Source organism: Pleurodeles waltl, chromosome 6 (assembly GCF_031143425.1).
Source record: "Pleurodeles waltl isolate 20211129_DDA chromosome 6, aPleWal1.hap1.20221129, whole genome shotgun sequence".
Classification (NCBI taxonomy): domain Eukaryota; kingdom Metazoa; phylum Chordata; class Amphibia; order Caudata; family Salamandridae; genus Pleurodeles; species Pleurodeles waltl.
Genome location: NC_090445.1, coordinates 1,066,850,054 through 1,066,873,723, shown reverse-complemented (window position 1 = coordinate 1,066,873,723; position 23,670 = coordinate 1,066,850,054). Strand labels below are relative to the sequence as shown.

Here is a 23,670-nt window from a genome sequence, read left to right as displayed (position 1 = left end):
AAGTCAGCTGCTGCTTCTTTTCATCTTCTGCGGGGGCAGCTCCTCTGAGTCCTAGGGTTTATGGTGCTGCTTAAATACTCAATTTAGGGGGCGTTACAAGAAGTGCCAGCTGGTAACCAATGGGCTGTCTACACGCTTTTTAGGACTACTTCTTCTGGGAAGTTGAATGACCCTAGCGGCCTAATTCCTTCCAAACAAGATGGAGGAAGTTAAAAAGTTGTGTCCACTTCAGCTCGTTCACCTGCTATGAAGTGGGAACACCTCCTAATCTGACTAATTTTCCCACGTGTGCTCCCGCCAAAAGTGGGTCAGGATAGGAGGGGGGGGTATCATCTCCAGTATCTGGAGAGACCCGGGTTGCATTAAAAAGGGGGCTAGGCCTTTGAAGCTCCCAGGCCTGGAATGTCCATCCTGCCTGCAAGAGGTGTTAACATTCCCACCCAGTGCAGGATTTTGTGTCTGGCCCTCGAGAGCGCTGGCTCTCACCTTGGGGGTCCAGAAACATGTCTAGGGCGGACCAGTCAGTCAATACACTAGTAGCTGGTAGGTTCTCTAAGCTGCCCTCTGGGTGCAGTTATTAATAAATCGCTCATTGGCACCAGTGAGTGTTTTAATAATTTGAGATGTTTGATACCAAAACATCCCTCTACTCAGAGAAGCTACTATGTAGCTGGGAAACTCGTATTGACCAGTGTCCAGCATATGTATTTAAAATGGTTTCCCTGGTCACTTATGTCTGAGAATCAAAAAAGACATAGCTGGGGCATATCTGCTTGTGCAAATATGCCCTCACATGTAATATTCTGCACCTGGCTTTAGGGCTCTAAGACCTGCTAGAGGGGTGACGTACACATATTGCAAGCAGTGTTTGGGGACATGGCACACAGGCTGTGTGCCATGTCGTGTTTTAACTTTGCTGCACCAAGAGACCCAGCCTGCAATGGCGGCCTGTCACATGCTTGGTGATGGGTCCCTTAGGGTGGCACAATTCGTGCTGCAGCCATTAGGGACCCTCTTTAGTTCCTCAGGCCCAGGTACTAAGGGTACCATTTACTAGGGACTTATAGCGGGTGCTAAAGGTTTTGCCAAGTGGAGAAAATGACTGGAAGGTGCAGTTTTTGGGATAGAGATTTGGCATTGGGGACCTGGTTAGCAGGATCCCAGTGCATTTGCAGTCAGAATTACACCAGAAACAAGGCAAAAGGTAGGGGGTGACACTGTCAAAAGAGGCAGTTTCCTACATTCCCCCCTACCAATTGAAAGAGGATGAAACTAATTCTTCCAAGGAGAGTCTTCATCTTCTAAGTGGAAGAACCTGGAAAGGCCATCTGCATTGACATGGTCAGTCCCAGGTCTGTGAGGGAGATGGACCACCTTAACAGTTTGGGGTTTTCACCTTTCATTTGCATTAGCCATCTGAGAGGCCTGTGTTCAGTTGTAACTAGGAAGTGAGAACCTAACTAGTATGCCCTCAACTTCTTCAGGGACCAAACCACAGAAAAGGTTTCCCTCTGAATGGCACACCAATAATGCTTTCTTGAGAGTAACCTTCTGCTAATGAAGGCAACATGTTGGTCATGGGCATCACTGATTTGGTACAGGACTGCTCCTACCCCATGTTCAGAGGCATCTGTCTGCACTATGAACTGCTTGGTGTATTCTGGAGCTTTAAGAACAGGTGCTGAACACATTGCTTCTTTTCAGGTGTCAAGGGCCTTTTGACAGCTTACTGTCCAGTTTCATTTCTTTGGCATTTTCTTGGAGGTCAGTTCTGTGAGAGGGGCCACAATGGTGCCATATCTTTCACAAACCTCCTGTACTACCCAGTCAAGTCAAGAAATGTTGTGTCTTAAGTCTGGGATTTGGCACAACCCAGTCCAGAATTGTCTGGAACATGGCTTGTTGTGGTAAACTTGTCCTCCATGTACAAGTTGGCCCAAGTATACAACCTACCCTGCCCTATCTGGAACTTGCTTGCCTTGATAGTGAGGACTGCATTCACAGAGCTTCAAGGACCTTATCAAGGTGGATCAGGTCATCCTGTCGTGTCGAGCTAAAGACAGCAATATCATTAAGATGTGCTGCACTAACGTTTTCTAACCAAGGAATGACTTTGTTCACTGTCCAGTGGCAGGTGGCAGGGGCATTCTTCAAAACAAAGGGCATAATAGTAAACTAATAATGCCCATCAGGAGTGGAGAATGCTGACTTTTCCTTCGCCTATTTGCCAGTACCCTGATGCGAGATTAAAAGTACTGAGATATTTGGCTGACCCAAGCCTGTCAATTAATTCATCACCCATAGGAACTGTTTTGGTCACAGCATTGACACTCCACAGAAAACCTAAATTATTTATTTCCACTCTGGGAATGAGGCTTGGGGACTAGAACAACTGGGCTGGTTCAGGGGCTCTCAGAGTGCTCAATGACTCCCAATTCCAGCCTCTTACTGACCTCTGCTTTGATGCTCTCTCTGACATGGTCAGACTGCCTATACATTTTGTTCTTGACAGGCAAGCTATCCCCAGTGCCCACATCAGAGGTACACCTGGCAGTCTGACCAGGGGTCAAGGAGAAGAGCTCTGCATACTGATCAAAGACTTGCTTGCAGTCAGTCTGTTGTTGGTCAGTTAGGGTGTCTGAAAAGAGCAACCCTCCAACTGAGCCATCTTTTGGGTTGCTGGAGAAGAGATCAGGGAGAGATGTTCACTCAGCTTTTGGTCCCTCATCAGTGACACTGAGCATGGCCATCTCAGCTCTGTCGTGATAGGGTTTCAGGCAGTTTACATGGATCCCCATGTTGGGATTTCTGCAAGAGCCAAAGTCAACCAGGTAGGTGACTTCCCTATTCTCTCTAGGATAGGATAAGGTCCACTCCACTTGTCTTGGAGGGCCCTAGGAGCCACAGACCCAAAATCTAACACCTCTTGCACTGGTTGGAACTTCACCAGTGCAGCCTTTTGGTCATACCAGAGCCTCTGTAGCTCTTGGCTGGCCTCTAGGTTTGTGGATGCTTTCTCCATGTACTCAGCGATTCTATAATGAAGGCCAAGTACATCGTCCACAATATCCTGTTTAGGTTCTCTGAGAAGTCTCTCATATCCCTCCTTCACAAGACAAATTGGTCCCCTTACAGGATGCCCGAACAGAAGTTCATAGAGGAAAACCCTACTCCCTTCTGTGGCACTTCCTTGTAAGCAAAACGAAGGCATGGAAGTAAGACATACCATCTCCTTTTGAGTTTTTCAGGGAATCCACCAACCATGCCTTTCAATCTCTTGTTGAATCTCTAAACAAGGCCATTAGTTTGTGGGTGATGGGGGGTATTGAACTTACAGGCCACACCCCAGTCAGCCCACATGCATTTCAGGTAGCTAGACTAAGTTTGTACCTCTGTCTGACATCACCTCCTTTGGAAAGCCCACTCTTGTAAATACACCAATGAGGGCACTAGCTACTGCAAGGGCAGTAGTAGTCCTCAGGGTAATTGGTTGCATGATCCACTACAACCAGTACAAATCTGTTCCTTGATGCTGCTCGAGGGTCAAGGGGACCAAAAATGTCAGTTCCTACCGTTTCAAAGGGAACCCCAACCACCGGAAGTGAATTAAGAGGGTCTTTTGGTGGCCACCTGTCTTGCAACTGGCTTGACAGGTGGCACAACAGTTACAAAATTCCTTCACCTTCTGGGACATACCTGGCCAGTAGAAGTGGTTCATCTACCTACTTGTTTTTGCCTGGCCAAGATACCCTGCTAGGGGGATATCATGGGACAAGTGAGGAGAAACTCGCCAAACTGCTGAGGCACTACCACTCTCCTAGTGGCACCAGGTTTGGTGTCTCTGGCCTAAGCGTAAAGGAGTCCCTCCCAATAGGTCCTGTGGGAGCCACTGACATCTCTCTTTTCCTGATCAGCAGCTTGCTGTCTCAGGCCTTCAAGCGTGGGGCAGGTTTTTGCCCCGACACAGATCCTCCCTAGAGGGTCCCCCTGGTCCTAATAGCTCTGCCATGTAAGACCAAAGCGCTTCCGGCTTAGCACCTTCTAGGGCTGTTAGGTTTTCCCCCTGAGGAGAGGAAACCTCTTCTGTGATATGTTTTGAAGCTGGTCCCCCAGTCTTCTTGCCCTTTCTCTTGGTAGGTTGGGCAATTATTCCAGACTACAACACTACTTTTTCTCCCTGGGCCTTGCTCTACACTCTTGTTTTACACAAACCCATTCAGGGATACCCAGCATATCTGCATGGGTCATTCTACCTCAGCCCATTCAGAGGACTCCAGATCATTAGGTAGCAGACATTGTGCACATATTGCAGGAGATACCACCATCTTTTCCTGGCCAGTAACCCCTCTCCATTCTAAGGATACCATCACCATGGGATGTACCTTAGCCTAACAGTATTCAGGACTGCAGATGTCTCACCAGTCAGATACTATTCTGAGGACACTAGTTGCTCAGTCAGCATGGTGACACTGGCATCAGTGTCTCTCAGTTTTTCAAAGTGAATCTTATAAATATGTGGCTGTTGTCAGTTTCTCTCCAGGTTGCTAGGCCAGACAGGGCAGCTACATCCAAACCACCCCCTGAGACTAAGGTTGCCTCAGCAGGCACACTTACATGGTCAAGGCCTACCTGGTATACCATCTGGAGACTTACCACTGCATTTACTGCAGGTGCACTAGAGGCATTCCTTTGGTGGGGACAGGTCTTGTCTCCAGTTCAGTATTCAGGAGCCTTGCAATCATGACACTTAGCCTTTTTGGAATCACATTGTTTTCCTTTTTACCAACCCTTGGACTGTGAAGAGACTCTGGCCCATCCCCCTGTGCAGGTTTTCTGGATCTTTTGAAGACTCTTTACGTTTGTCCATGTTTTGTTTACCCTCTTTTCCTTGTGGGGATTTGTTGGCCTTTTTCTGGTGCCATGCCCCCGCCCCAGCTGAAGTTTTGGTCACCCTGGTTTTTATCCAGTAGTCTGCCTTCGCTCCCAACTCTTGAAGAGAAAGTGTACCTCGACTTACCAGGAACTGATGTAACTTTTCCTGCACACAATTACTCAATAGATGCTCTTTCATTACTAAATTGTAAAGCCCTTCATAATCATGCACATTGTTACCTTTTAACCAGACACCTAGTGTTCCTACGGAGAAGTCCACAAAATCTATCCAAGACGGACTCTGGGTTTTTCCAGTCTCCCTGAATTTGATCCCGTACTCCTCAGGAGTAAGCCGAAATCCCTCAATCAGAGTATCCTTCATGAAGTCATAGGACCTAGCATCTGTCTAATTCAGTGTCAGGAGTTTATCCCTGCATTTTCGTGAGAATATTTCCCAAATGAGAGATCCCCAATGCTGTTTATCAAGTTTTCTGGCCACACAGGCCCTCTCGTAGGCTGTGAACCATTTGGTAATATCATCACCCTTCTCATGTTTGGATACAATCCCTTTGGGGATTTTAGTGTCGAAGTGCGCCACTCTGTCCATAGTTATAAAATTGCTGCCATCTGTCATGGGTGTAAAATCCATTTACGTTCTTTCTTTAACTATTGCTAGGATTCTGTCTTCCGGGGCAAGGCTCCTAGTTAACCTCTCTATGAGAATCTCCTCTTTAGAGAGTATTTCTCTGGACCTTGAGAAACCTGAGCCACTCTCACTAGAGAGAGTTGTCCTAGACACTTAGGGTACAGATTCCTCTCTTTCAAGGGATGAAGGCTCCCTTTCTTCCTCCCCACTTGAGTTGTCTTGATCCTGATTTACAACATTAATGGCTTCATCAGAAGGATGGGCCTGCTCATACTCTGCCCGTAGCTCCTGGAGCTTTTCACCGGTAGGGTTTGAGTCTGTTTTCATTTTGTACCCTTTACAGAGGCCCCAAAACTGCTTGTGAGAAAGCTTGAGGTAAGGGGTGAGGTCGAGCTCCACAAACCTGTCCTCTGAGGTACTCATTAGTTTACTAAAGTTGGGAAGTTTTTGAGCTACAGAGAAAAAATCCTAACAGTTTTACAGTCCTAACTAAAGTAAGATTTTGAAACGTTTACTGTTAAGGTACAAGGACATAACCAGGGCCCTAACAGTACTAATGAGAATTTGGAAAAATACCCAATTCAAAAATGCAGTTTATCTAAGGGCAATTTTTGGAATTACTCGTGTAGTCACTTATTGACTAAGTGGTATCAGCAAATGCAAAGTCGCAGACCCCACAGCTGTTACGCCAATGTAGAAAGCTGGCTCTTTATATAGTGCACTACAATGAAGTGCACTGTGCAGAGTCCAGTGGATCCCCAATTGGTTTTGCAGAGGCAAAATTAGATAGACTAATGTTTTTTTTGTGGTAGTGTGGGCGAGCAATTAGACTTATCAAGGAGTCGTGTTAAGCATCTGTTGTACTAACAGAGGTAATAAATGTGACACACTCAAAGAATAAATCCAAGACCAATTTAGAAAAAAAAGTATTTTTATATATATTTCAAATTCAAGAACTTTGTAATCAGGTAAGTAGACTTTTAAGCATAAATATTTTGCAGGTTCAGAAATCAATGCATTTTTCAGAGTTCTCTCAATGTTATCCTATTGAGCAAAACAATGTTCAGCAAACACAGAGTTAACGACTTACGAGGTCAAGCTCAGGCAGCAAAGGTAAGCACTGGGCACTCATAAGACTACACCAACAGATCACACCGGGCGGCACTGGGGCAGACAGGTGCAGAGATGCAGTCATGCGTCGGTGCCCAATAGTTCTCTAAGGGAGTACGACCTTGTGAAGGCAGGCCGCAGGCTCTGCTAGGAAGCCAGTCGGGGACAACAAGCAGGTAGGTAGTAGACTTGGGGGTGCCCGGGGATGTAGGTACACCTTTGGTCCTTTTCTCCAGGGCCCAGGGGTGACGGATGCAGAGAAGTCCTTAGATGTCGGGTTCCTTGGTCTGACAGCACTTGCGGCCGAGTATTCCTGTGTGTGGACGCTGCAGGCATTGTGGGGGGAGTCCAGCAGGGGTGGACTCGGGGTGAACTCAAGCTCAAGGGAGCCAAGAGACGTTGTTGGCACCGGTGACCCACCTCAGATTGCGTCAGGAGAGACAGGTGCAGTGCTTGCTGAAGGTGTCAGGCTTACTCTCACCTGCAGGCTGTGGGAGAGGACATCTGCGTGCAGAGGCTGTAGGAGTCTCAGGAAAGTCCAAGTTGGGTGAGGCCACACTGGACTCTGTCTCTGGACCGCTGGGGATCCTATCCTTGCTAGCACCTTTGGTTAGCGTTGCCTATGACGTTGGGTGCAAAGGTCACTTCAGATGTCAGGTTTGTGAGGTTCCAGCAGCTGCAGAGTCTTTTCCTTGGAGTTTCTTCTTGCAGAGCAGGTCTGCTGCCCACGGGAGACTGGAGTCATTTTTGAAGGCTGGACTAGTTGGTCTTTTGTGCAGTCCTTTAAGGTCAGGAGCCAGTCCGGCTTGGTTGGCTGCTGTTTCTTTTCCTCTTCTGCAGGTGCAACTCTTCTTTGTCTGGGTCTCCTCAGGTTGTTGCAATGTGAGTTCTAGGGTTCAGGGGTGCCACCTAGATACTCATTTTAGGGGCATTACAGGGAGTGACAGGCAGTAGCCAATAGGCGGACCACCTTTAAGGGAACTACACCCCTTTTATGACCACTACTGCTGGGAAGTGGGCCTAACCCTAGTGGCCCAATTACTTTCCAAACAAGATGGAGGAATTTGAAAAGTAGTGTCCACATCAGCTCATCCACCTTAGGGGTGGGACTGGCATGAAGTGGGTACACCTCCTAATCTGCCTAATTTTCCCGCCTATGCTACAGCCAAAAGTGGGGTCAGGACGAGGGAATGGTCATCTCTGCCACCTGGAGAGACCTAGGTTGCATTTCAGAGGCAGCATGACCTTTGAATCTCCCCACCCCTAAATGTTAATCCTACTCTGGACGAGGTGTTCTGCCCAGAGCAGGCCTTCGCTCTAGTACTCTGAGATAATTAGCTTTCAAATTAGGGGGCCAGAACTCTGTCTAGGGTGGCTGGTTTGGACCAGTAAGTGAACACACCAGTAGCTGGGTAGGTGTTCAGGGACACCTCTAAGGTACCCTCTTGGTGCAGGTATTGGTGAATCCAACACTGGAATCAGTGTGGGCTCACCAATACGAGATGATTGATACAGAACATCCCTATATTCAACGTTTCCAGTGATGGATTTATTAATAAATGCGCCCAGAGGGCACCTTAGATGTGCCCTCTAAATAAACCTACCAACTGCTGATAAGCTCACTGACTGGTTCTGGCCAGTTACCACCAACAGACACTAATCTCCCAGAGTGACAGCCTCCGCTCTCAAGAGGTCAGAAAACACAAGCCTGTCCAGGCTAGGTGTTACACACCCCACCCCACCCCACCCAACAGGATGACCTGCATTCCAAGGCAGGAACTTCAAAGAAGCCCACTGCTTTGGCATGCAGATCTGGCCTTCCTCAGAGGAAGATGCCAACCCCCCCCACCCCTGTCTTAGCACCCATCTGGCACCTGGACAGGTGGGAAAAATAGATATGCAGGAGCTGTGTCACCCTTCTAGGATGGACACACCCCTAGGGTAGCCAGCCTGAAGTGTACATAGCTTTAGAAATTCTGCCTTCTAGCATGTGGTGGAATTTAGAGACTCTGGTTAGGGTGATGTCCACTCCTCACATGAAGTGGTCATCTGGGGGTGTAGTGACCCCAAGGGTAAGACGCCCATTGGCTACTACCCTTCACGCCCCTGAAATTGAGTATTTAGGGGACCCACTGATACAAGATCTTCAGATCTTCTCTGGACACAAAAGAGAGTGGACAAGAAGCCTGCTGAACCTGAGAACCAAGGAGCACAACTGATTTGGCGCCACCCCTGCTGGCCTGCCTGCTGCACCTGACCTCGATGAGCAACTGACCTTTCCTTCCGCTGCACCTTCCAAGAAGCCGGGAGGACTTCCAGTGGTTCACCAATTACCGGGAGGAACTCCTTCTGAGCAGAGGAGCTGCTCCCCTACATCTGCAGGCACCTAAGAAAGAACTGAGAGGACCAGGACCACCTGAAACCAGATGCCAGACATCATCACTGCACCCAGACTCTCAAGCCCATGTTAAAGAGGCTCAATGGAGTCAGTGTGGTCCCCAGGTCCTCCAGAGACTAAGCCTGTAGGAAAATCCCCTCTTTCTGGCATGGTTACCCCCACGTTTTGCCTTATGTCAGTGTGCTAAGACTGTTTTCACTGGGATCCTGCTAATTGGGGCCTTAGTGGTTGTGCGCTCTCCTACAAATGTGGTTGTTTTTGTACTTAATAACCCCACAATTGGCATACTGGTGTACCCGTTCAAGTCCATGGTACTTAGGTACCCAGGGCATTGGTACACCATGGGTCTCTCATGGGCTGCAGAACGTATTGAGCTAGCCAGGGGAGCCCGTGCAAACTGTCTGCAGGCCTGACATTTGCAGCTGCGTAAAATTGTTCATGCACCCTTTCACTACTGATGCACTACACCAGGTCAGTAAGTCACCCCTATGGTAGGCCCTTTCAGCCCAAAGGGCAGGGTGCAGGTCCCTGTGTGTCTGGGCACCCCTGAATGGGCAGAGGTGCCCCTACAAACTCCAGTTACAATTCCCTTGACTTCGTAAGTGTGGGGAAGCCATTTTATCTATGTACTGGCCACTGGTCCAGCTACCTAATGGTAACTCCGAACCTGGGCATGTTTGGTATCAAACATGTCGGACTCAGACCCCAATACTTGGGGGCATGATTCCATGCACCCTGGAGGTTCCTTAGCAGAATTCCCAGTTCTGCTTCTACCAGTCTTCCAGGGTCTGAGGGTATCCTGCGCTGCTGAGGTCCCCCAGAGACGATTCTGCCTTCCTGCTGCTTGGCCATCTTCAGCAAGGAACAGCAGAGCAAAGGATTTCCTGTAGAAGAGGGGTTCAGACTCTCCTCGTTTGGAAATAAGGTGTTACATGGCTTGGAGGGCTAGCCTCCCCACCTCACCGGACTGCTTTGAAGGGCACATTTGGTGCCCTCCTTGCGTAATCTGGTTTGCACCAGTCCAGTTCTGCTCTGGTGTGAAACACACAACGGAAAGGGGAGTGACCACTTCCCTGGCCATCTCCACCTAAAGGTTGGTGCCCAGAGCTCCTCCAGGGGACCACTTATTTCTGGCCATTTTGGAACCAAAATGTGCAGAGGCCTCTGGGAGCATCTGCTGGGCAGGCCAGGTAGCTGACAACAGTGACCCCTACTTATAAGTGGTCACTCCAGAGAGTGACCAAACCCCCTTTTTGGGATATTTAGAGATTCCCTTGCAAGATACTGCAAGGAACTCTCTGCAAGACATCTTCTGCTCCTGACCTCTGGAACCGCTGCTGGGCTACACAGGAACCGGACAAGACTGCACCACCTGAGAAGACTTCACTTTGCAACATTGTTTCCGCGGCTTCTCTCATCATTCTGCAACATATTCAAGGCTGTGCATCCTCTGGGGTCGGCAAGACTTCGACTGCACCAAGAAGAAAGACAATCTCCCTTGGAGCAAAGGAGTCACTCCACTACATCCGTGGGCACTAAGGCAACGAGGTCCGGCTGGTGGGATCTTCTGTCCATCAGATCTGCGAAGATTCTCCAATGCAGGTGGTGGTTTTGAGGGATCCCTGGGTCCTCTGCCTTCTGTTCAATGTGGGAGCCGGTGAGCGATTGTCTCTACCACTGGGACAGAACCCTGTGTACTGCAACTGTTTCACCAACCAAGGATTGTTGACACCTGCTCCAAGGGATCTTCAGGCTCCAAGTAGCCCCAGCACTCTACCTCTGCAAGGACAGTCTCCTCCCTGCAGCTCCAGCAATGTGGGACTTCATGTGTGCTGAATGGGCCTCAGTGCGACTTAATGTGCCTAGTACCAGTGGGCTGCTTTTGGGGGCTCAGACTGCTTCTTCAGGCTCTCCTGCAACCTGACTCCCTTCTAAGGGTTGAGTCCCCAGTATATTGTTGGTCCTCAATAGCTCTGCAAATCCTTTAACAGCTCCTTTTACATTTGCCTGTGCTTGTTGGTGGTCCTTCTGACTACTGACCCATCTGCATTCCGTCAACCATTGAGGGACAGCTTATAGATGGATTCAGGGACGCCTCTGCAGCTCCTGGACCCCGCAGCTGGACTTCATTCATCACCGACGACCCACATTTTCACCTACAGAAGGGTGGGCATTACCTCCTGCCCCACCTGGACAATCCTGCATGGACTGGACTCTGTCCTCTTCTTTTGCAGGTCCTCCTCACCCAGAATCCACCCTTGGGTTCTACCACCCTGGTCCTGTTTCTTTATTTCTCCAACCACGACGTCCCCATGTTAGACTAATGGAAGACAGGATAACTTACCTCTCTGCATCTGACCATTGGGGATCTGCTAGGTACTTACCTTTTGGGGTTCCACACTTTACCCAGCCCTTAGCTAACTATTCCATACATTCTGGTGGGGGACATCCTTTTGCATTTCACTTTTTTAGTATATGGTTTGCCCCCCCCCCCCACTCAAATAGGGCCTTTGATAATTTATGCTTTTCCTGAGTACTTACTAGTGTATATGTTGTGTGAACATACATCCAGAGGGAGGTGGTATACCAAGGGTAGTCTAGTTTGGTGTGCCTATAATAAAGTACCTTCATTTTTTAACACTGTGTGGTTCCTTTCATGTGTGATAAGTTACTAAGTGACTACTGTCGTATTGCAAGTGCTTCACACGCCTTCATGATAAGTCTTGGCTGCTCACCACAGCTACTCTAGAGAGCCCTGCCTGTCTAGACACTAACACTATCTAATCATGGTTGCCTGGACCCAGTATAAGGTGTAACACTATAGCTGTCCACCACACACTGGGCCAGCTTCCTACAAAGCACACCCTGTGCTCACCCACTGCGGACTTCACATCGGAATCTGCAGCCTTTTTCTGCAGAGGCCCTGCAACCTGCGAGTGACCTGGAGACACAGATTCAACGCCTTAGGACACCTCAGCACCCATCCGCCCTGGACAGAGGAGAAGAGAACCAAGGAGGTTCCCATGTCTCCCCACCTCTCAAGACCTGGGCCAACTTGTTGGCTTGGTTGGACTAGAACCCCAGTCCATACCTACGGAGTGTTTCTGCGGGCCCCCCTATGACCACAAGAAACTCCAGCATCGGACCTGACGCCAGAAGACACCCCTGCACCCTTGCTCTACAGCCCGAGGAGAAGTGGACTGACGGTGTCCTCCCGTGCCTAAGGACCTCAAGGGTCGAGTCCCCTGTGGGTTCCCCAGGAATGACCTTCCTGCCCATCCCAGCAGCAGCTTTCTACCCGGACCGATTCTCATAGACTTGAATGGGACACCCAACGCCATAACACACCTCTGTACCCAGACACACCAGAGCCTGCAGAGGTGACCTGTTTGTGTGGCCTAGGGCCTTGCCCCACACTCCCCTCAAGTCCAGAAGAACAATCCTGTAAGTCGCTGTTGAGTGTCCGTGTGCAGTGCCTGTTTTACCCCCCATAGGATAACATTGGGCACCAGAGGCTGAAAACCACACCTGCACTCGGACACCTCATTGCCTCTCGAAGTAAACTGTTGGTGCTGCTTTGGACCTAGCCCCATACTTACCTTAACTCCAGAAGAACAATCCAGTATGTCATCACTAAGTGCCCGCATGCAGTTCGTTTTGCCCCCATATGATAACATTGAGCCTCCGATGCTGAAAAGCACCTTTGCACCTGGACGCCCCAATGCCTCCCGAAGTGACCTGTTGGTGCTGCTTTGGACCTTGCCCTGTACTTATCTTAATTCCAGAAGATTGGTCCTGTAAATCGTTGCTAAGTACCAGTATGCAGTATGTTTCCTCCCATATGATAACATTAATGCTCCACAAACTGCAGTCAATATTTGAATGAAAACTTTAAAAATCCGCAACTCAGAAAGTACTCTGATTTCGGGGATCTTGGTATCAAAATTTATATAAAAGTATGTGTTATTTTTATAAATTGGTTTTGGATTTCTTTGTGTGTCTCACTTACTTTACGAGTGTGTGCTTTACATGCTCAGCACTACCTTCTGATAAGTCTAACTGGTCGCCCCAATTACCACAAAATAGAGCATTTGTTCAATCTGCTTTTGCCTCTGTAAACCCATTTGGGGATCCACTGGCCTTTCTGGAAAGCATACTTCATTTTACTGCACTATATACAGGGCCAGCTTTCTACAGTACTCCCCACTTTTTACCTCGCAATTGTTGCAACTTTGACTGAAGTGCACTGGGTCCCTGCCAACCAGGTCCCCAGTGCCAGTTTCTTTCTCTCTAAACTGTACAATTGCTTCCCAAAATGGCAAAACCTTTAGCACCCTCTGTAAGTACCTGATAAATGGCACCCCTAGTACCTAGGGACTGGAGTACTAAAGGAGGTCCTTAAGGGCTGGAGCACAAATTGTGCCACCCTAAGAGCCCCCTCACCAAGCACAATATGCAGCCATTGCAGGCTGCGTGTTTTGGTGCAGACAGAAGTGAAAACATCACGCCACACAGCCTGAGTGCCATGTCCCCCAACACTATGCATTACATGCAATTCACCCCTTTATTAGGCCTTAGGCAGGGTGCCTTGTATTTCATGTGAATTCATAACTGCACAAGTAGATATGCTCCTGCTACATCTTTGTCGATTCTCAGACATAGTAAGTGACCAGGAAACCATTTTAAATGTACTTGCTAGACACTTGTCACTACGAGTTCCCCAGTTACATGATGGCTTCACTGAAGACAGAGATGTTTGGTATCAAACATCTCATATTGGTGAACCCACACTGATGCAGTGTTGGATTCACCAATACATGCACCCAGAGGGCACCTTAGAGGTGCCCCCAGGAAACCTACCAACTACTCCTGGTCCTTACCAGTTCAGCCACCTTAGCCACTATTCTGACCCCCTAAGTTGAGAGCCAGTGCTCTCCGAGGTCAAAAACAAAAGTCTGCACTGGGCGGTGGTGCTGATACTTCCCCCAGGCAGGATGGCTATTCCAAGGGAGAAAAGCTTCAAAGGCCTAGTTGTCTTTGTAATGCAACCCAGGTCTCTCCAGATGGTGGAGATGACCAACCTCATTGTCCTGACCCCACTTCTTGGCGCAAGGCAGGTGGGAAAATAAGTTAGATTAGGAGGTGTGCCCACTTCATGCCAGTCCAACGCCTAAGATGGACAAGCTGAAGTGGACACCACTTTTTAGATATCTACATCTTGTTTTGGATGGATTTAGGCCTCTAGGGTAAGGGTTATACCACCTTCCCAATGGAAGTGGTGATAAAGAGGGTGTAGTCACCCTAAAGGTGGGAAATCCACTGGCTGCCATCTGACACACCCTAAATTGAGTATTTAGGCGGCACCCCTGAACCCAAGAACTCATATCCCTGCTGACCTGAAGAAGGAGGACACTTTAAAAATGCATAAAGGCAAGAACTGAAGATCTGTGACTGACTCTGCGTCAGGATTCTGACAATCGTGATCAAGACGCCTCGTCCTCCAGCTGCTGGAACTTCCAAAAGCCCAAGAAGACTGACAGCCTTTGCCAGAGCACTAGGGACTCCTGTTGAGTAGCAGAGCTGCTCCCCTGCATCCTTGCAGGCACCCAAGAACCACTGAAGAGGACTCCAAACCAACAAAACTGCTGTCAGACACACCACTGCACCGAGCCTTCCAGCCTGTGTTGAAGAAGGTCCACAGTGCCAAACTGGTCCCCAGCCTCTCCAGAAGTAAAGTCCATTGTGGTTTCCCCACTACGACCTTCACACTGACACCTGCAGCCTCTTTGTACAGGCCCTCAACTGTGACCGCCTCTGGTGACGGTAACCCCGGTCTACTGTTTCTCTGCATCCGGACACCCCGGACAGAGATGGACGGGACCACTGCATCCCCCAAGCTTGTGAGACTTGAGACCACTTGTTGGTTCACCTAGAATGGTCCCCAATCCACACCTGCAGTCTGTTCTGTGGGCCCCCCTCTACTGCAACCACCACGGTGATGGATACCCAACGGTCCAAGAACTCTTTGAATCCCGACGCCCCAGACCAAGGAGAAGAGGACCACTGGAGTCCCTCCATCCTCAACCATTGCAAGACCTGTGCCTACTCTGTGACTCACCCAAACAGGACACCCAGTCCTATCCGTTAACTTCTTTTCACAGTGAACCATCTCCATAGGAACACATTGGGCACCTGACGCTGACTTGCACCTTTCACCCGGTTGCCTCTGTGCCGCTATGGGGGTACTTGTGGGGGCTGCCTTGGACCTTGCTCATTACTTTACTTAACCCCAGAAGATTGGTCTTGTAAGTCGCTGGGCTCTACCTATTTACTGAGCTTGTTAGGATAACATTGAAGAACTCAAAAATTGTACTGAGTCCACTTTTGCAAGTGAAATTTATTTATGTTTAAAAACGTGACTACCTTGTAATGAAGTTCTTGGCTTCAAACTATATATATAAAAAGAGGTGTTAATTTTATAAAATTGGTCCCTGATTTATTCTCCGAGTGTCTCATTTATTGCGTCTGTGAGTACAAGTGCTTAACTCTACCCTCTGAGAAGCTTAACTGCTCGCCCACACTGCCACACAAATACAGCATTAATACTATCTCCGTTTGCCTCTGCAAACCAATTGGGGATCCACTGGTCTCTCTCGATGGTGTATTTCTTTTTAGTGCACCATACAGCCAGCCAGCTTCCTACACAAGGGTCTTGTTGGCACCGGAATGGGCATTGGCCGACATGGCTCTGTATCAGATTCAGGGATCAAAATGGGGCTAGCGCTGCCAGTGAGCACCTGCGTCTATGGGAGCATCTGCGTTGGGACCAGCACTGGTGAAGGTCACAGTGGCACAACTGCCGTTGGTCTGGATCCATGATCCGGTCAATGGGGGCCCAGCTGATCCAGGGTTGGTGCTGCCAGTGCGGAACCAGGTGGGGCCGCTACTACCTGTGGAGCCCAAAGGCACTCCAGAGGTGACTGGGCGCTCAAAAATGAGGTACATGGCCCCGTAAAACTCTTTAGTTTGAGTGTGGGCTGCTCCAGCTCCCAGGAGATGAAGTCAGCCCAGCTGTAGGCTCCAAAGAACCATGCCTCAAACACCAATGTTCTGTTGTCACATAAGCCGACAGACAAGGAGACAGTGAAGCACTCTTCGACTTCTTGTGTTTTTTGTACCTCTTACCCGAGTGTCCTGATGATTTCGAATGGGACAAAGAGGACTTGGGACACCTGGAAGAAACACAGGACCCGGGAAGAAGATTTAGAGACCACTCCCCAAAGTTTTCGGCACCATGGTACTGCAGCCGGTGCACGACTTTGAGTCACTATCTCGCTCCAGACACCACAGACACTAAGGTGTGGGTCGGTCACCAAAATGGCACTGGGACAGGTGCCATAGGGGGTTTAAAGAGGTCTTCCTTGATGACATCCTCAACACACCAGGAGGATAACCTCAAAATTTGTCCACAAAATGGCCTGTCAAAAACTAACCTGGGGGAACTCTTCTCTTGGATCCACTCTAGCTGGCGGGGAAAGAAAATAACTAACATTAGCACACCAAGGTGGCACCTATAGAGGTGAAGCAGACGTCAGTTCCAGTGCAGACGCCCTTGCGTGGAGCAAACTGACGCATGCAGAGATACTGTTCATGAAAAATCTTCCAGATCCAGTCTGATGCCTGGGGAGAATTCAAAGGTAAGAAATCTGCAGCTAGAAGTTTATCATATATGAAAATTGTCCTGTTTCACAATGTAATGAAAAATTAGAACTGAAGAGCCAAGAGTAAAGAATCATCAAGAAGAGAATCATTTGTCGCTCATTAAATTCAGTTGAGAATGTGAAAGATATGATTTAATAGGGCACAGGGTGCCACAACCCATCTTCAGTCGACTATAAGAAACCAGTACTTACTTTTGAGGGTAAGGTGCCTCCCAATTTCTTCCACGAGATGATGGCTGCAGGAGATCCTCCAGCCCTGCAGTACAGACTCACGGTGTCCCCCTCTTGGACCTCAATTCTCTCAGGGCTCACCTGGACAACCGGAATAATACCACCTGAGGGGTTAAGGACGGTCCATATGAAGATCAGTATTAATATGCAACCCAAACTAGTCCATTTCCCCAAGATTAGAGTTATCAAGACTATAATGCTTATTGAAAGATTAGCAATATTACTCAATACGGACAGACCTACTGAAATTATGGCAAATAGATTTACTGGCTTTTATACAGTCAAAGTATAAGTTAATCAATAAGAAATTGCAATGTGTGTGACTCACGCTCATAAAGATTCTCCAATACAAAATATCACTTCAACAATTACCACCAATTTCGTGCCTGAAAACAAGTTTTTTTTTTTTTTTTTTTTAAAGAAAATTAAAAGGTAGCCTTAAGCGCATGATTAATGTGCGGTGATAAAACTTCAACTTATGCTTTTATATTTTTGAACTATGTTATTTGGATCTTGTCTATAAACATGATCAAAGCCTCTTTCTGTATTTCTCTAACAATAGTATGCGCCAAGGCCTTGGGTCAGACAGTCTGACCCCAAGGTAAAAAAAATAAAAAATACAAACACAGTGTGAACTGCATCAGTCAGTAGGGTTAGCAGCTTCTGCTTTCTTAGAGGGGGGTCACAGTAAGACAGTACGTACTGTGCACCCGGAGAACAGCTCTAGCAAAGTGCTGCCCAGCACTGTTGTGAACACGGCAGGTGTAGTGCCCTTCATCAGAAGGCTCCACTGCCGGAAAGCGTAGAATCCCGCCCTGGATTATTGCTTTTGATGAGATGACACCCGACTGTCCACCTGGAAAAAAAAAAAAAAAAAAAAAGAAAATGCAGGATTTAACCCAGACACTGAAAGAAGAAGGAGCTTTGTAGTGACACTGACATCTAGCTAGGCTTGCCTGTAAACCTAAGACACTAGACAAACAACTAGGCCTACTGTACAAATGTGTGCTGCCAATCAAAAACAGTATGGTGGGAAGGCAGATGTCGATTAGCATTTGCTCTAGGCAGTGTACTAAGATATCAATCAGCAACGCAAAACAGTTGACTGTCAGATTCTAGGGATCTCATGACAAAGGGAAATAGGGACTTAACTCTTTTAGGACACAGCTATTTCACCTCTAGGACAAAACAGTCACGAAGTTGGCACAAGGTCACAAGATGACATGAAATCATCTCTAGGGATGGACTGCCTATGGTCCTGGTACAGGTAAAGAAAAAGGACTCCTGAGATTGGGAGTAGATAATATGGGTTTTAAAAATATTACAGTTCAAAGGTCTAAAGAAAACACAATCGGTCACCTGAACTCTAGATACAGAGCATATGCTGTAGGTAGCAGGAAGGAAGGAAGGAACGGAAAATCTTTGATAGCACTTACCAGTCCACTCAAGAGAAGGTGCTGGGCTGCCAGTTCCAATGCAGTGGAATTCAGCTGCCTGGCCCTGCTGCACGCTGAGCTGCAGGGGTTCGATGACTGCAGAGGGTGGAACTGCTGCAGAAGCTATAGCGAGATGGAAGACAGATGATACCAGTTACGCAAAGCAAGCCATCTCATGCAAGGACTCCCTCAACCTCAGGAGTTCATTCATATCTCTATCTGAGCCAATACATAGCTCAGTACAGATACAAATCCCTTCTGGAAAGCATTCTAGATTACTATATGTGTTACTACAGAAAACATTTGACTATTTTGGCTTGATGGTATGCCACTAAATATCAAAACATATGCACCAAACTCACCCCACCACTGGGCTTTGCTTGTGTCATGCTTACTGCATGCAAATACAACACTAAGAGCTTCATATACAATAATACATCTTACTCACCTCAGGGCAACCATCCACAATCTTCTGTTGTAGAATAGACTACTCACAGGTAAGCCAAACCCCTTCGGGAAATTACTGCAGTACATGTAATATTCCAGTATTGCACACCAGCAGGTGCGCACATACACTGCTGTTCTAGCGCCAGGGCACGGCACTGCCCAGCCCTATCTATGCACCTCAACTCTGGACCACCTCCTTGTATTTTACTAGTGAAAACCTTGGCTGTTTTGCTAGTGCACCTCCTTGCTGAACACAACATCCCAGTACTATAATAAGGTACAAATGTTTCTTCCAAGAGACTTAGGCCCTCATTCCTACTTTGGCGGGCGGCGGTCGCCGCCCGCCAAGCGGGAACCGCCAGAAGACCGTACCGCGGTCAAAAGACCGCAGCGGTCATTCTGACTTTCCCGCTGGGCTGGCGGGCGACCGCCAAAAGGCCGCCCGCCCACCCAGCGGGAAAGCACCAGCAACGAGGAAGCCGGCTCCGAATGGAGCCAGCGGAGTTGCTGGTGTGCGACGGGTGCAGTTGCACCCATCGCGATTGTCAGTGTCTGCCAAGCAGACACTGAAAATCAATGTGGGGCCCTGTTAGGGGGCCCCTGCAGTGCCCATGCCAGTGGCATGGGCACTGCAGGGGCCCCCAGGGGCCCCACGACACCCGTTCCCGCCAGCCTGGTTCTGGCAGTGAAAACCGCCAGAACCAGGCTGGTAGGAAGGGGGTTGGAATCCCAATGGCGGCGCTGCTTGCAGCGCCGCCATGGAGGATTCACAGGGGCAGCGGGAAACCGGCGGAAAACCAGCGGGAAACCGCTGGCTTCCCTTTTCTGACCGCGGCTTTACCGCCGCGGTCAGAATAGCCCCAGAAGCACCGCCAGCCTGTTGGCGGTGCTTCCTCCGTCCCCTACCCTGGCGGTCTCGGACCGCCCGGGTAGGAATGACCCCCTTAGTTCCTGAATCACGGCGTCCAATCAATGCTATAATTAGGGCATAACATACTGAAGTCAATACAACTCTCCTGTCACATGCAGATATCCCACACAAACTACAGGCATTCAAAAGCATATATAATTGATGGGTCTTTAATTTTACTAATATCCTGACCTGCAGAACGTATGTCATTCACGCACTAGAATCTGCCAAATCACTGCAATACTAACTTGCAGCACACTGATATTCAAATGTTAAAATATCACATGATTCTGCAAATTCAGCTAAGTTAGACGAACAGTACCATTGGAAACAAGAACGACAACCCACATAAAGGCTTTATGAATAACCCTCAACAACAACCTGACGAACAGCAACCTTGGTTTCAAGCACTAACACCAAACCACTCATTGCACGCATCCTAACACTAATTTTTAAACAGTGACGTTTCATAAACACAAACCTCTGTGAACGCCAAGGCCCTATCCTTAGGTCAGGAGAATTTAAAAATAAACATTTTGGAGGTTAAAAGAAAGTTCAATAGCTGAGCAGAGTTCTCAGAAAAGGTGCATCATTGGCTTCATTCAGGAACTGCACTAGGGCCAGAACGGTTTTTATGTTGATGTGGATTCTAGGTGAATAATGATACAGGAATTTACAAATGCCATCACCTGCAATTACAACAGTGTCTGGATGAAAAAGGCTATGCTTGCTCCAGGATTAAAATGAACCAGTTTTAGACTGGTCATATAAGCTTTCTGCTATTTAGACCTTCCATTACTGAACATCCAAGGGCTTTGGTAGAACAACGCCTTAGTTTACTCAATTAGAAAATTACCCTTCCCTCTTGAAATCAAGGTGAAAAGAGAATCATGAACAAAGCACCCATCTCTCGTTCACAGGTGCAGTTTTCAGGTGGATTGAAATTAGCAAGACAGAAATACTACTGTCTCTTTGGAGGATATCTCTGAACACGTGCACACACATTTTCAAGGCATTAAATATTTAAGTTCTATATAAGCAGATGATAGATTAAATAACAAAAAGAGGTGGACTGGGCCACTAAATAAAAAAAAAGACAAAAATCTGTATTAATAGGCATGGTCATAATATCACAGTGCACACTTCTGTAGTGTACAACAAAACACACATGGGATAGGGTGAGCTTAAGAAACCTGGTGCTTCTTGGTTCCATACAAAATTCTTCATGGTAATGTAGAATAGGAAACATGCACATAGGTTTTCTCTGGAGTGCGTTTCTGGTGTGTCAGCAGAAACATGGTTGTTTGCCAGGTTCTCAAAGTTGGGATGCCAAGAAAAATGCTCAGATAGTTTCAGCAAGTATCTTCTGGTGATAAGGTAGTCTTTTGTAGTGTATTGTGTTTCCAAGCTTCTTCTCGTTAAGTATTTCAACCGAACTGAAGCTTCTCCAATTTCTGGAGGAACTTCTAGAAGTGGAGAGGAGTCTACTGGCTGAATGTCCTCATAATAATATCCTTATGGTGGTGGAAACTAAGCTGGTAGGGTCCTCTCCGTAGCAGGAGTTTCCTATAAAACCAGGAGGATTTTCACTTCCATCAAAACACTAGAAAATGCTCTTAGTGTTCACTACCATAAATGTTAGAGTTTGGGAAATGGTTTTGGAATGTTTGATGGTTTTAGTGTAATACGCTGTTACTTCAAGATAAAACAGAATTACTTGAATATTAAAACAAATGCTGCTGTTTGTTTCAGTTGTTGGTTAGGTATAAATGCATACATCTCATAAGAGTTGTTTTCATGAATCTACTGGTGTTTGAATCAGATCATTAAATTACACCTCAATCACCTCAATAAATGCAGCACAGTTTCAAAATGAACAGTCTCCGATGGGATAATGGAATTTTGCCTTGTCCTTTCATTTGTTATTCTGAACTAAGTTAGATATGACAGGGCTTTTTGCAGCACGTTTTCATTGGCTGAATCGGTGGTTCAGGTACTAGTGAAACAATCATGTCCGTGTACGAAGCACAAGATGGTTTATTTAATAAGACTAATAGGTACTTTTCATAAATCACCTGATCCTTTTCAGAGGGTCACAAGTGCTCAATTGCATCCCTATCACTTTCCATCAAATCATTACTGCAAAATATTAATGTGTTTGTCTGAGATTGTAGACAAAGAATACTTAAACATTAAGAAATATCAAATTCTAAATCTGTTAACCCACATGACCGTACTGGTTCCTGCTTAAGGAAAAAAATGCAACACCTTCTTAAAAAGGCTGGCTTTCACTTACAGCGACTGATTGGCTTCTACTAACACTCTCCTGTGCATGTTATCAGTCCAACTATGTTATCTTTCCCACTCAGTTAGGAATGCACAGCACTGAGAAAAATGCTGCTGAAAAGGGAGCGAGATGTTGGGACCCTTGTCACAAAACTACATTGACTGTATATCTAACCCTAAAGGTACTTCAGTGCACCCATGATTTGTTACTGTGTGTATAATTTCTTCACACTCCAGTCTCTTTCTAGATGAACAAATTGTATGGATTCATTAAATGGCTTTGAATTTTCAGTGAGAGCTTAAAAGTATTCATGCAGTTTTACTTCTCTCAGGACAATGCAGTTAGTAATAGTACTTAGCAGCTCTATTTCAACACTTACCAATAACAAACCTAGACACACACAGACATATTGCTATTCATTTAATACTTTTCTATTCAAAACTTACACATTAGAAATAATACACTAAGCAGTGGTGTAGGAAAGTGCCCCCTTTTGGTATGGTTACCCTACCACTTTTTATCTGATGTAAACTTGACTGTGTGCAAGGGCCCTGCTAACCAGGCCCCAGCACCTGTGTTCTTTCCCTAAAACGGTACTATTCAGTTCTCCCACAATTGGCACACCTCTGGCCCACAGCTAAGTCCCTTGTAAAAGGTGCAAGTGGTACCAAGGGCTTTGTGTTGGTCATCCACATTGAGATCAATACATCTAGGCTCTTGCTATGCATAGTTCAAGACCTCATGCATTTTTCATTGTTAGTCTTACCCACTCTTCCATCACATTCCTAGCCAACCAGTAGAGAACCTTTGCTTCAGCCAGTATGGTTGACCACAGGCTGGAATCTGCCTTTATGCAAGAAATGTGGGATGGTTAGTTTAGGTCAAGCCCAACATCCCACTGCCTTTTCATGTCCTTGGATCTACTTCAATATACTTGTCTATGATGTTGATTTAAAATGTCAAATCCCTAGATTTTTAATGCGCTACTGGACCTTTCCAAGCGTTTGTTGTCCAATGCAGTGATTTCACCCAGTTTCATGCCATGCACAAAGACGTTACTAGAATTCAGTGCTACACAGAGAGGATTCAGATGAGCAGGTCATGCAACGTAAATATGAGCATGGAGCATTTCCAGTATTCCACAACGAAGGCTCAACAGCAGACAAATAATATGAAAGGGCAAGGTCTATGCCTTAATGTTTACTCACACCAACACCACACCTAGCAATCAGGGCTACAACCCATTGCCTCCCATCCATATTTTATCTTGCTCTCACAGAGGAAGCTTTGAGCTACATAAGGTGTACAGCTGTGAAAAAATAGACCACTTTTCTCTATCTATATATATATAATTAGATAGAGGCATTTCATTAATGGAAATGTTTTGTATGTTGTCGTACCTCACACTACCTAAGTGAAGAATTGCCTATCTTTGTTCTGCCTGGAAGGGTAAACTACGACAATGTTAATCTGCAACTGGAACAGAATATGGAAGTTCAACATAATGGTTCCAGGAAATAAAAATAGGACTTATTACTTATTATCTACTTTATAGTTCTGTGGATGATATATTGGCCACTACCAAACAATGGCATCACATACTCAAACTGAG

General features: G+C 47.0%; 1 protein-coding gene across 7 annotated transcripts in view; it reads right to left on the bottom strand.

The window, feature by feature from the left end:
- Window positions 1–23,670, bottom strand: part of HSPG2 (heparan sulfate proteoglycan 2) — a 933,800-nt gene that overhangs the window by 386,427 nt on the left and 523,703 nt on the right. For all 7 annotated transcript variants that reach the window (XM_069240056.1, XM_069240057.1, XM_069240060.1 and 4 more), the window contains 3 exons: window positions 18,415–18,537; window positions 17,682–17,834; window positions 16,940–17,082 (listed from right to left, as the gene is read on the bottom strand). In XM_069240056.1, coding sequence (XP_069096157.1) covers window positions 16,940–17,082; window positions 17,682–17,834; window positions 18,415–18,537 — 419 coding nt within the window. The remainder of the gene's footprint in view (window positions 1–16,939; window positions 17,083–17,681; window positions 17,835–18,414; window positions 18,538–23,670) is intronic.